Source organism: Bactrocera latifrons, unplaced genomic scaffold (assembly GCF_001853355.1).
Source record: "Bactrocera latifrons isolate USDA-ARS-PBARC rearing strain unplaced genomic scaffold, ASM185335v1 scaffold_92, whole genome shotgun sequence".
Lineage (NCBI taxonomy): Eukaryota > Metazoa > Arthropoda > Insecta > Diptera > Tephritidae > Bactrocera > Bactrocera latifrons.
The window spans coordinates 123,076-137,316 of record NW_017537623.1 but is presented as its reverse complement, the minus strand read 5'-3'; the positions used below and the strand labels follow the sequence as shown (position 1 = coordinate 137,316).

Below are 14,241 nucleotides of genomic sequence, written 5' to 3'. Positions count from 1 at the left end.
AAATTTTAAAACTTGACTGTGGGATTTATTTTCCTATATTAAAAATATTTTACATATCCTATAAAAAAAAATCTTTATAATAATTTTCAAAAATCCAGTTACAGAATTATTTTCCTATTGTTAAAAAATTTAAATTTCTTTGCGAAAATAGTCTTCGGAAAAAACTTTTCAAAATAGTAACCTCAAACATTTTTTGAACTCAAGTTTCAGCTTATGTGCTGTTTATTGAACTAGCAGTGTGAAAGAAATGATTTTTGTAGCCCCTCTCTTCTGATTTTATATGATTATTCTATAAACTCTTTCAATGACGAAAATTTTCAAATAAGCTGTAAGCTAATACGAGAAGTTTTAATTTTGTGTTTTCTTTTTATTGAACTGTTGTTTAAGAGTTTATTACTCAAGTTTACGAAATTTTTAAAAATAAATTCTATTTTTTGTGATGCATATCGCTATTTCAGTCCCATCCATGGCTTTATATATGTACATATGTATATACACAATAGTTATGCTCAATATTATTTCTAGAAATATTTTCATGCTGTGGATATATTTTCTATAATTCGGATTATTTAGTTTGTTATAATCTGCGAGGTTAATTTTGTGTTTTCACTTTCCTTAAAGTCTTCTTCAAAATTTTACCAAACTCTAATTAAATATGTTTTTAGTATAAAAACTTAAAAAACACAAAATTTTTCTATTATTTGAATACATTAATTTTCAATTGATTTCTTGATTATGGTTGTCTTTTTAACCCCTATTTCTACTATACTAAACACTACTTATGTATACCAAGAGTCTACTATACTTAACTTGTTTATAGGTCGAATATATGTAGCTTATCAAATGAATACTCTTCTACTACTTCACCCAGCTATGCATTAACAAATCCTTCTATCACCTGAAGACATCAATATAGTTACTAGATCTAACTTCTCACATTGACACGAACAAAATAGTTACCTTTGCGTTCTCCAACGCATTTAATGAAAAAGAATTTAAGAGATTCTTTTGAAATTGTTGCAAATACATTCCATGTATGTTTTTATAAAAGTGTATATGTATATATGTATGTATATATATGTGTATGTATGACATATTGTATGCGAACTCAGCATTGCACAGAATGCCACAATGAGATAGAAATTTCAATAAGCTAACTAAGATTTTTTTGCGAACGCCACTGCAATCGTATTCGCCAATATTCATAGCAGTAAAGTTAATTAATTAAAATTGGTATGAAAGAAAAATACATACAGAAAATTACTCACATTCTTTGCAGCGTTACAGTAACTCAAACGAGAGCTATTGGATACAATTTACAAAATGCTTGCAATATAATTATGCGAAGAATTTCAAAAATTTTGTGTTTTTGAACTTTTTAAAAACAATTACAGATAAAAAAAACTCTTTAAAAAAGTTTATAAATGAAAACTTCTGGAAATATGCTGATTAACTTTATATAATTAATTTATTAAATGTACTCTATTGATAATATTTTTTATCATTTAAACACTGAACAGTTGGTTGACCATATTGCCTATTTTGTAGAACAATTTTGGCACATTTTTGGTAGGAAAAATTAAATGAAATAATTGCATGACATGTCATGTTAGTTCTTTTCTCACATTTAAGGTTTTCAATTTTTTGTTCATTATATTTCTTTACAAAAAAAAAATAAATAAATAAATAAATAAAAAAATAAACAATAAATAGTAATAAGTGGAAATAGATTTTTCTATGTTCCAGTATTTTTCTATTATTTACAGCTGAAGAACCACAATAATCAATATTAGTACACACTAAGGGTATACAGTTTTAGCTGCAGAGAATACAGCACTTTTCTCAGGGTGATTTTTTCTCTCTACATATTTCTAATATGATGATGTTGCTTAAAAAATTTCTTTAGAGTTTGATTTAAAATATTTTCCTCGCTGTGATTTTATACTTAATACTAACTATTTCTAAGGATCGATTTATTGACTTTATAATTTTTTTTGTTAATTTACTATTATTACTGAACTTTCATTGAGGTTTGGTTGTCACACCTTATCCGCGTATGTGCGCTGCTAGCTTCTACGCCAGATATGAAAGTATATGAATTCGGATAAGCGGTTATATACAGTTAGAATTTTCAAACAATCGTTTTTTTTATTTTATTTTCTTAATGAAAATATATTTCAGAATAGACGCAGAAAATTTCTTATCATTCGAGTGATTTTCGGCCATCTAACTGTATAAGTATATACTTGTATAACCCTTTAAATCTCTAATTATTGAATTACTCATACGACTCGGTGTCTCACAAACACACTTTATTGCATGAAGTGACACCTTGCACATATTCGAAGTTCGTTGACACCTACCATATTGTTTCACTACTCACTATTAAAAAACTGCAGTTTTCTGTAGCCTGAAAGTATGCTTACATTTTTGAGAGCATTCAAAAAGTTGGGTACTTAGAACCAGTTTTTCGTTGCTTGCTTTACATTTCATGTAGCTTAACTAAATACTTTGAAAAAAATATTTGAAGTTTAGGCACCTAAAATCAGAGCTTGCTTTCTCATAACAGAATACACGTATATAACTAAATTTGTCATTCTAGTACTTTCTGTAGAAATATACTCGAAATAGGGAACAACTTGTTGGTTACATATAGAATAACAACCAACCCCTAGCAACCTTTGAAGGCAGTACTACAAAATAATTTGAAAAAACAAAAGTTATAGATTAGAAATGCTGAAAAAATAAAAAAAAAATTATAGGTAAGCTCGTGATGAAGAAGATTAAAGGAACTCATAGAGACTGAATATTTAACTAGCAGAAAAAAATGCATTGCATTCTCTTAGTTCGCTTCTTATATCGAAAATGTTCACAAGAAGTCTACTTTGGTTGAAAGCAACTTTGCGTTTTTTATTTTAATACTATTTCGGTAGAGAGTGAAATAGACTACTATAGAGACACTGGCAAGAAGAATAAGTCGCAGGAAAATAGCTTTAAGCCCGGGTTAGGAATATTTGAAAAGAAAAAAAATGTCATCGGCAGGGCAGCGATCTTCTGAATAATTTTTTTTTTTTATTATTTTAAATTACAAAGATATTGAAAGAGTTAAAAAACGATATTAAGATTGCTAGATTATAAATTAAACTGAAAGAGAGTGTGATACCGATCCCTATTTAGTTATAAATCTAAAAATAGTTCTTCTATCGTATTATATATCTTTGAAAAAAGGTTTCAATAAGCAGCGTTAGTAAATTGTCTTTATACTTTGGCAATATGCTAGAAACTAGATCAGAACTCACCATATTAAATACTACTAATAATCCAGCTTTTCTCTAGGTCAGCGGCCGATGAACTCTCACTAAAATAGTTAAGGCGATTAAGGTAGAATACCAACTTAAATATTGTTCAGAGTTTCTAGATCGTATTTGAAAAAGGCTGCAATGTAAGCACTACCAAAATATTCAATATCAACAACAAACAAATTGGATGATATGTTGCGCAGTTATGATCTTAACTCGTTGCATAATTTTAGGAGACTTTCAGTCGAATTGAGAATTCTTAGTCAAAAGTTGTCCATTATATCTTACAAATATTCTCTGAAAATCATAATTAAAGCCGACACAGAATTTTCGGGTAATTGGATAATTAGCAAAGGGTTCTTGACGCTGTGAAAACGTCGTATCCGGTTTCCACAAGCCTACGTTTTTTGATTGGTAGTCACTGTAGCTCGGAAAAACGCACTTTTATGACAATATGAAACTTTTTTAAAATTTGTATTTTTGGTTTTTTTTTTTTTACTAATTTCGATTTTGTAAAAACAACTAACTGTTGTTTATTTTCCGAAAAACTGAAAAAATTTCAAGATGTCGCCGTTTTGTTAATTAAAATAAAAATATTCAATTCAGGCACTAGATTTTCTATTAATAAAACCATTTTTTGTGTCTGATTGATTCCAGATGAATCGCCAAGCATTCGTGGTGCTCCCTGCAAGGAACTTGGGTTGAAACTGGATCAACAAAAACAGCCATTATATTATATTTAAAATATAAATTTGTTTTTAAATCTCTGCAAGTTTTTATGTTTTTACTTTTTTTTTATAAATTTTTAAATTGTAATTTTTTCATGTCTCGAACTTCAATGCAATATTAAACTGGGATTCGGAATATATCGCTGAGAACTTTTAAGTCGCTAAGCAAAGTGTGGGTAATATAGTATATGTAACGATTATTATTGCTTTGTAACTATAACTATATAAAAAATTTTAAGACAGATAAGTATTTATATATACTACTAGCAAATGTGAATCATGCAGAGACGAAACTATTCGAAAAATACTACAGATTACTGTTAATATGTATTGATATTATGGAAACTTACAACTAACACGGCCAATTAATTTAAATTTATGATTTTGATCCGTTAATATAATAAAAAAAAAATAGCTATTGATGTCTAAATTGCACTCTACCTCACATAGAATTATTGATTTTTCTCAATTTTTATTTTTTGTGCACACAGTCTACCTCATCAAAGCACTGTGCTTTCGCAAATAATTTCGATTTCGAGCTAATTTTTCATTAAATTGAAAGTAACACAAAAATACAATTACATTTACGTTTGCTCTTACATTAACACTCTGGCAAACTAAGGGAATCTCTGCAGTCAAAAGCATACTGAAATTTCATTTCGTATTATCGAGAAAAAAAAAAAAAACGAATCGAACACTTCGTAAACTGAGCACAGCACACACAAGACAAAAATTCGTAATGAACAAAACAGCAAGAGGGGGGGCGGCGGATAAACAATACTAAACAGTAATGATAATGGCAACTATATGTATATGTACTAGGTACTTACCCCTTCGAGTGTTTTTATGTTATGTAAGGCATCTTGTGCCTTCAAAGCAGCCTTGCGTGTATAATACGTAACAAAACAGCACCCTGCAACACAGAAAAAAGCGGAAAAGAAGAACGAAAATACATAGATCAGAAAACAAACGTGGACAGTTCAAGACAATGGATACTCGCTACTTGGTTTAAATGCAATTAGTCAATTTAAATAATTCAATACTCAATAGAAATTGCCGACATTAATGTTAAATAAGCGCCGCATGCAATTCTTCAAAACACAGCGCTTTCAATAATCGCTTATGCTGGCTGTATATACTTTAAATTTAATCATATATTAAGTATATTATGCGGCACGGCATGCAACAAGCTTGAACAATCAAAACTGAACAACATTTACATTACTGTGACTAAAAGCTAAGAATTACTCATACGTGGACTTGACACTTGACATTGAATCGCATCCGCACAAGCATAACATGCACTAGAATTTAATGTGGCTTATTGCATTAAAGTTATAATATTGTAATGCTAATATTTTCAATACTTATCTTATGGTAAAATAACTAAAAGTTTATAAAAATATATATAAGAATATTATAAAATATAATAAATTAATGTAATTTGTGTTTATATTGTGAAAGTAAGGTTACCAGAGTGGAATGACAGCATGTCAACTCTGACTTATGGCATAGGATTTCCGGCTCCAGGCAGTAAGTTATCAATCAAAGCATAGTATAGTAACTGAGTTTGGTCATACTAAGATATCATGGAACTCAAGATCTTCGTATTCAGCACTAATTCAGTCTATCAACTCTATCACTGAAGGCTAAAGCGCTTACAAATATGCTACGAAGTAGCAGTCTGATTTGAATTAAAAATCTGACTAACTGACCGATTGACTAGAAATGCTGAAAACTACAAGTTAATGTTCATTCAAGTAAGGTTAGCCTTCACTAATAGTTTGCAGTCTCTATTCAATACAATATAAGCCCAATCCGAAAATATTGTAGCGGACATTTTGAGATGCTTGACTATATTTAGTTTGCAGACTGAATTGCACAACTCACTGAAGGGAAGTGTAAAATAAGTGGAATATGCCCCACCATTGCTGATATTTAGATTTGAGAAGATTGGTAAAAATACGATCTGCATATATGGAAGAGATCTTATCTGTGAACATCCGAAGAAACCAGAGTTAGAACTCGGCTTCACGCATAGAAGGCGCTATCAAAATTAAGTCAATATGGTTTCTAGTTAGAATAACTTTCAAAAGGCGTGTGTATAGAATTGACAGCTGTGAGATAATTAGTTTTGAATATCATTTTTTTTTTTTAAACACCTTTTGTTATTGTGAAAAATTGAATAAAAAGGAGCTTCACGTATTAATAAAATTTTAATTTTTACAGGGAAAAAGTAAAGACGAAGCATAAGCTTGGCTTGGGGGCGAGATTCCAGACACTGCCCCAAGAAAACCAACCATCAAGGATCGATGGATGAGGAACGCAGTGGACATCCAAAAGACGTTGTTACCCACGAAAACAGAAAAATATCTACAAAATAATTTTGAAAAACCGAAATTGATCTAGATAGCAGGCACTCTAAAGATATCAACTGAATGTGTACATCATATCGTTCACAAATATTTAGGTATGAGAAAGCACTGAGAAAAATGGTTGCCGCTCACTTTTGACCAAAAACCACGACGAGTTAATTATTCGGAGGAGTCTTTTGTAGATGTTCCACAGTTTTTGCATCGTGGCCTCCATCGTTTCACCCCGAAGTTGAATCGACTGTCATCCGAGTAGACTGCACACGATTAATCCGCTCCAAAGCGTGAAAAACAGTGGGCTGACAAAGTTGTTTTCAGGATGGAGTAATTTTTATTGACTACCTGGAAAAATGGAAGGACCATCAACAGCGACTATCATATAGCATTACTGGTTCGCTTGAAAAGCAAAATGGACGAAAAATATCAGCTTTTGAAAAAAAAGTGTTTTTTTTACTAAGGCAATGCACGGTGTCACAAGTCAGTGAAAACGATAGCAAAAAGCTATGAATTGGCTTCGAATTACTTCCGCATCCACCGTATGCTCCAGATTTGGCTTTCGGCGACTCTTTTCTGTTTCTGCTTGCTGGGAAGAAATTTTCGTCGAGTGAAGAGGTGATCGCTGAACCGAGGCCAGTTTTGACAAAATATACAATTCATGCTACAAAAATGATATCGAAAAGAAGATCACTAGAATTACTGCTTTAGCCTTGAAAGAAACTTTGTTGAAGACAAATTTAATTTTGGCAAAAAATATGTTTTTCTGGGCGATGATCTAAGAGTAAGTAGAGCAAAGCTGCAAGTAACATGATGTATGGACAAAACCTCCAAGAAAAATTTTACATGATTTCTGTTGAAAGTTCTCCCTTTAGCCAACTGAGTTAAAATAACTTGAAAAATACTCAAAGTTAGGTCGCAAACTGTAATCGCTTGAATAAATAGTACAAAAAATACAGATTTGCTTGCTCTAAAAGGATTTCTTTGGAAGAGGAACGGTCTACTCGACACTGTTTTGAAATTATTTGCAAGTTACAAAGGTCTTAAAAGAGTTAAAAAACGTTTTGAAAGTTAAATATAATATAAATTTAACAGAAAGGGTGTCTGAATAAAAAATTGTATCGATCTCTGTTTAGTTATAGAGGTAAGAGTAATATATATTTCAACTTTAAGAAATTCAAAACTGTCTTCATAATGCAACAATGATATGTATAAAGATTTATAGCCATGAAATTTTTGGGTAGCTTGATATTTGAATGCTGATTAGATCCTAAATATGAGTTTTCTTTCTCAATATTACTATGCATATTCTTTTTTGAAATTCCAATTAAATATTTATAGTATTCGAAACGCTTATTTTTGGATTATTGCCACATGTGCATATTGAATAAGGCCTATCATTTACCATAAGTTCTGTGTTATTGCGCAGTCAGGCAACGGTAATAGTAGCTTTACATAATTCAGGTATGGGTAATTGGCTATAAGTGTGGAGCACTAAAAATTGAATGACCAGCTCAGCTGTAAAATATTTTTAGTTTCACGCTTTTGAAGTAATTCGTATCGCATTCTGTTTGAAGGCAGGTGACTACGAAAACATAATATACTTCTTTTTCTTTATTGGTGTACATACCGTTTGCGTAGTTATAGCAAAAACATATTATTACTATGCTATAATACACTGAAATACCAAACACTATCGCACATATGACTTTTAAATGCAAGGTCTTGTACTTATTATATAAACGCATATTTTACCAAACATGTGGAAACTTATATTGATAAAATGTATTTTAGGCTCGAGTAAGAACGATGTTCACATTTCTTTGAAAAGGAAACCAAAATCTATGTGTATTTATACAGGCTAATAATCCTGTGGAGGCTGGAGCCATGTGTAGAAATTCAAGCATGTTAGGAAAGTTCTCTGAGCGCCACTTATTTGGGGGTAGCCAGAAACGATGCTTTTACATATGGCTTAATCAGTTCACGATTAGACCAAGTATCCTCTGGGTAGCCAAAAAACATCCTTGATTGCAAAAAGAGAGAAGGAGAGCTAAAGTGAGAAGGCAAAATATCCCCTCCCCAGGGTTATGCACTATGGTTTTGGAGCCGCCTCGTTAAAAACACTAGCAATCAAAAGAGGAAAACAGCTTCGGATGAACTCGGCTATAAACGCTTAAGCGGTGTCTACGCCAATAGAGAAGAAGAAACCTGTTTTCATTATGTGACCACCCGCCTGAAAGTATGCTAAAGAATCACATTTGGATACTTTCGCTATAACCAAAGCAGCTGTTTTTAAACTATTTCTCAAATTGCGCCAATATTACATTTTGCCCATATCAAGAATATTTTTTCTTGTAGTCTCAATAATAGTACACAAGTTGTTTCAAAAACTTATGCATATGAGTGCTTAAAATCTTGATTCTCAATATCAGAAATTTAAAAACAAACAGCTAATAAATTAGAAGCTCTTCTTTAGAATTTGGATGAATTTTTGGCCCTCAACTCAAATATTTCCTATATATATAATATTACATATATAAATCTGATTGTTTGAAGAAACCACATAAATAAAAAAAAAAAAATAAAAAATAAAAAAAATATTTTTTTCTAAGGTCTTCCTATAAGATAGTCATTATATGGTATAATTATGAAATGTTAATCGTATTAGAGATCGTCTTATTATTATATCTTTATTCATTAAATTCAAAAAATTTGTTTATGCGTGTGCTTATGTACAAATTGTATAACTTATTTTTTAAAAACTATACTCACATCACTTTGATTTCTTTCTGTAACATATTCTACACATGATGGCATAACTCACCTCTGCTCACCGACGTCACCTTGTCACGCAGCACATTCAAAGTGTGTACGCGTCCATATTGTTCGAACATTTTGCGTAATTGCGCCTCATCCCAGGACTTGGGTATTTGACCGACAAACATTTTAATATTGTCCGGATCTGGTTGATCTTTGTTGAATTCATTATCTTCGGTGGCATCACCATTTGTATTATCCACGGCATTGCCATTTGTGCAGTTATTGTTCGAAAGGGCTATTAAATTTGAGCAATCATCGGTCAGCATCGACTCGGTATAAGCATCAGTGGCACAACTTGGTTCGTTACTGTTTGTTTGAGCGCTGTTAATGTCCTCATTTTCAGACATTAGTTCACTGTTGAAAGGGTGGAGAAAAATGTAGGAAAATGCGGTTAGTTAGTTTGGGTAAAGTGAGTAATGATCTAAGGTATGAAAGTGGAACAAAGTAGTATTAAATTTATTAATTTTTTATTAAAAATTATACACTCAAGTTCAAATAAGAGTCGGAAAAGTCCACATAAGCTGCGCTTGCATATAGTTAAAATCATTTTTGCTATATTCTCTTTGATATTCGTGCGAGGTTTGGTCACCATATGGCAAGAGGTGTGTGTTTGACAGCCAGGGAATGAAATACTGAACAACGAATTTGCTTGAAATTGTATATTTCGAATAGAATCAGTGCTATGAAACAATTAAAAGTGGCGCAGAAGTGTTTTGCGGAGTCTATTTTATCAAGAACACAAGTATTTGAGCAGTCGTCAGTGAAGGTCGTGATGTCATAGAAAACTGTCCTCATGCGAATCGTCTATCACGTCGATAACATAGAAAGAGTTAAAGAAACAGAGCTTCATGGTTGTTGTGCTGATATTAGAAAAAGAGTAGAGTTTCCCAACACGTCTTATGGATTGCCTCAATACATATTGTTTAACCTTTTGGGTATAGTTTGGGGTATTGTTTATGGTACAACTTTGTGTATAGTTTTGGGCATAATTTTGGGTATAGTTGTCATGTTGACATCGCAGAAACAGCGGAGTATCCAATCCATAAGAGTGGATTGACTGAGAACATATTGCATAATATTTCGGGTATAGTTTATGGTACAATTTTATGTATAATTTTGGGTATTATATTGGTTATAGTTTCAGTTATAGTTGTAGTTATAGTCTTACATTTGAAGCGGTTGGTCTACACTCATATCAAAACCCCTGAATCTTTTGCAAAAACGATGTCAAGTTGATGACGTAAAAGTTGTGATTGACAACGTAGCTGAAAAACCTTCATTTAACAAACGCACCAATATAGGTTGGGTCTATGAATAAGACGTAGACGTTGAATTTACAAATAATCTGACGAATAGCGCTCCAAAAATGATTTAAAACTGATAAAAAAAATGCGTTCGGTGAACGCCCTGAAAGTCCCCTCAGTCGAAGTTTATGGAAAAATGTATTTAGCGTTAGCACACTTGTAAGGTGATAATAAACTTTTCTATAGAAAAACATGAAAGTGCAGTTTTTTTGACAGTCCGGGTCAAATTTGATCATAGAAAAAAGCTATAGCCTTTATAGTTTTAGAGACAAATTGACTAATTTTTTTTTTTTTTTTTTTTTTTTTTTTTTTTTTTTTTTTTTTTTTTTTTTTATTTAATTTTACATTGCGATTATTTCAATATTTTACAAAAGTGACAAGTGGCACATATCATTACCAAATAAAAATCGCGGATACTTTACATTTCTGCAACAAATAATTTCGTCTCCAGCAATTCCTTGCAAAACTTGGCTGCTTCGAGGTAATGTCCCTTATACCCAAAAAATCTATTAAGTTGTTTCGTACACTTCGACACCACACTCACCACTCCTATCACACATACGGACACGCTCATTCGTTTGTAAGTGAGTTTTCCTTGCCCCAATTCCTCCACACGGTTGGCCAATTGTAATCGTCCGGCAACTAATCCCGCAAAGTAAAACTGTTTACAACTTTTAGATTAGATTAGTTCGGTAATAACAATTAGTAGCTACATTTTATAGTAATGTATTGTCGTTGCTGTTGTTGTAGCAGTAGCTGCCGTTTGTTTATTCATTTTATTTGTTTGTTGCCATTGCGAGCTTTGTATTGAATGCGATTTCGCCAGTGTCACCGACTTATTGCCATGTTATTGCCTGTGCAATGCTGCCACTACATGCCAAACACATATGTATGTATGTCTGTATATATGTATGTGGCTGTAGTTGCCACTGTATTTGTTTTTTATTGTCATTAGCAAATGAAGTTGGAATAACAATTGCCGCAGCACAAATATACTGTAACTGCAGGTCTATCTAATAAAAGTTTGTTAAAAAGTTTAGCGATTGGTTTTGATGTTGCGCTTGTTGTTGGTGTGGTTGTTGCCATTGTTGTTGTTGTGCTCGTGCCAAATGATTGGAAATGTTGTACAACAAATAAAATGGAAATAAATACATGTGTAATAAAATAATATAAAACTCGAGGTGGCTTGTGGTTGTGGTTGGGGAGTCAAAACTGGGGCACAACGAATGTGTGGTGCAGTGGATTCTTTTTCGTTTTCGGTTTCGAAAATTTCGCCCTTTACAACTTTTTGTAGATAAAACAAATTTACTTGTTAATATGTGTGTGTATGTGAGATCATTAAATAGTAGAGTATTAATGTGCATTGGTTGAAAATTTTCAAATTTGAAGAAAATTTAATTTAGATTTAGAATGAAGAAAAATTAAAAAAAGAACGTATTTAATATCGGTTATATAATAAAATAATTACCAAAAAATCTAAAAGCGCGCGAAGCCTTTTTTCAGTAATGTTGAATGAACAACGTTGACAAATCGTTCAGCTTTATTACGAAAATTCACATCCTGCTAAGACTCAGCTTATGGTCAACATAATCGGCATGCTGAGCATACTATCACCCATCTGGAGATCCAGCATTCATTATTAGATAATATTCGACCGAATAGTCCACGTCCAGCACTCAGTAAAGAAAATATAGCAGCCGTAGCTGAGGGTAAGCACGAAGCCCGTGTAAAGTCGATTCGACGCTAACACTACGGTTAGCAGATAATTTCACGTTTAGAGCCGGTCGATTTTCCCACAAGATCCTGTGATATCAAACCGTTAGATTTTTTCCTGTCCCGATATATAAATTTTAAAATCTATGGGGACAATGCCTCTTCGATTCAGGCTTTGAAGCAAAACAAGGCGCGAGAAGTTGAAAATAGCACTTATATTCTATTATCTTTCAATTGCATATCTGAAGACTTGGACCAGTACGCCGCAAAGGTCACTCTTACGACTTCTTCTCTATTAATATACCGTAAACCAGATTCCTCATGTGGATGAGGAGAGTCGCCGAGAAAAGATGCAGTTATCTTCTTCACGGATGTTTCGAAGTTATGAAGAAATGTTGTAGAAAGAGTTTTCTGTAAGGAACTCTCCATCAACCATAGCTTTAGGCTACCCGACCTCCGCTTTGAAGTGTGCACCTCCTTTCATTAAGATGAGCACTCATTTGAACTGCAGAGCGGCAATACTAGCTCTGAGCTCGCAAACTGTGAGCTAAAAGGTAGCTAAAGATTCTCTATCCGCACTAGAAATAGTATCAAGCTACTTCATCACCATGTGCTGTTAAAAGAGCAGCTCCTGCGCGACTGCGAGATCCATTTGCTTTTGAGTAGAATGCAAAAGATCTACTGAACTACTTGAGCAAAGTTCATCTTCCCGCAATCGTAAGAGTTCTTACTGGACACTGTGCAATAAGCATCCATGCAGTAAGGCTAAGAATATTCGCCAAAGCTCGTGTTCAAAGTTTTATTGAAGAAGATGAGGTGGAAACATCTAGTGACTTTCTCTGCAATTGTCCAGCCTTTGCATGACTGACGCTGAAACATCTTGGTTTTCATTTCTACGGTAAACTAGAAGTTAAAACCAAAACTGCTACATGATTTTTATATTTGTGAAAAGTTTAAAGCACTTTGTCGTATCGTAAGGGTTTAATCACTTATTATATAGAAGTTTTAGGTACAACAACGGCAGCATTCTAAGATTCTATTGCTAAGGGAACGATTATGTGAGTCGTGGGAAAATCAAGATGGGCACACATGCAATTGAGTGATAAATGAAGGTGGCATTAGATTATATTTTCCCAAATAAACAAATAAAATATATTCCCGTTTGCTAACGTTCAGCTCATAATTTGTATGTTTTTGAACCATTTTGGGTTGTCCACCATTAAAAAATATGTATAACACATAGACGCAATAAATTAGGACATAAAATACCAAAAATTTTATTTCGTGTTTATTTTTGTCATAAATATGCGTATGAGAACCTCAATTTAACACCCAAATCATCGCGTACCTCCTCGTATATATCTGTAGACGGCGTCAATTTGAAATAAATAAAAATCAAAAGTAGTAAAATTTTTATATAATCAAATTGAATATCCAAGTAAAGTGGGTGTAAGACGTCATTCACACACCCATCACAAGTGTCGTTAAAATTGTTTTCGATGCGAAAGAATAACGCAATAAAAATGTAGAGCGTTACAATAAAATAGAGAAACACGGTGTGGGGAGTTTCGGATGGCAAAAAGGATGTTAGCTACAAGATGAAATGTGTCACTTTTGCTACAGAAGAAGACTGTTAACAAAATCAAGCAGGCAAAGTTTAAGTTAAGAAAGGGGTGGCAGCATGTAATTTTTATTTTTTATTTATTGAAGAGCGGATAATTCTCAATAAACGAATATATTGCATATGTTTAAAATATGCAAATGATATGACTTGGTTTTTTTTTTTATTAAAATATTTCAAAAAAGTTTTTGGAAATTGTATATCAAAGCCTCGAAGTTTCTATAATAAACTTCAGATTTTCTCTAAAATAATATATGTGACCTGGTCTACGGAAAGGGGGCTTAGGTGTCAAAAAAACCAAAAAATCAATTTTCACTTTTTAGTTGATTCGGATGGAAGATGAGATTTTTAACAGCTGTTTCCCAGAAAACTAGTTTTCGCACGTTAGCT

General features: G+C 32.5%; 1 protein-coding gene across 5 annotated transcripts in view; it reads right to left on the bottom strand.

Annotated features, from left to right (window-relative positions):
* LOC108977608 (CUGBP Elav-like family member 2) overlaps positions 1-14,241 on the bottom strand; it is a 184,246-nt gene that overhangs the window by 125,095 nt on the left and 44,910 nt on the right. For all 5 annotated transcript variants that reach the window (XM_018947363.1, XM_018947362.1, XM_018947366.1 and 2 more), the window contains exons 3-4: positions 9,218-9,567; positions 4,858-4,940 (exon numbers count right to left, since the gene is read on the bottom strand). In XM_018947363.1, coding sequence (XP_018802908.1) covers positions 4,858-4,940; positions 9,218-9,567 — 433 coding nt within the window. The remainder of the gene's footprint in view (positions 1-4,857; positions 4,941-9,217; positions 9,568-14,241) is intronic.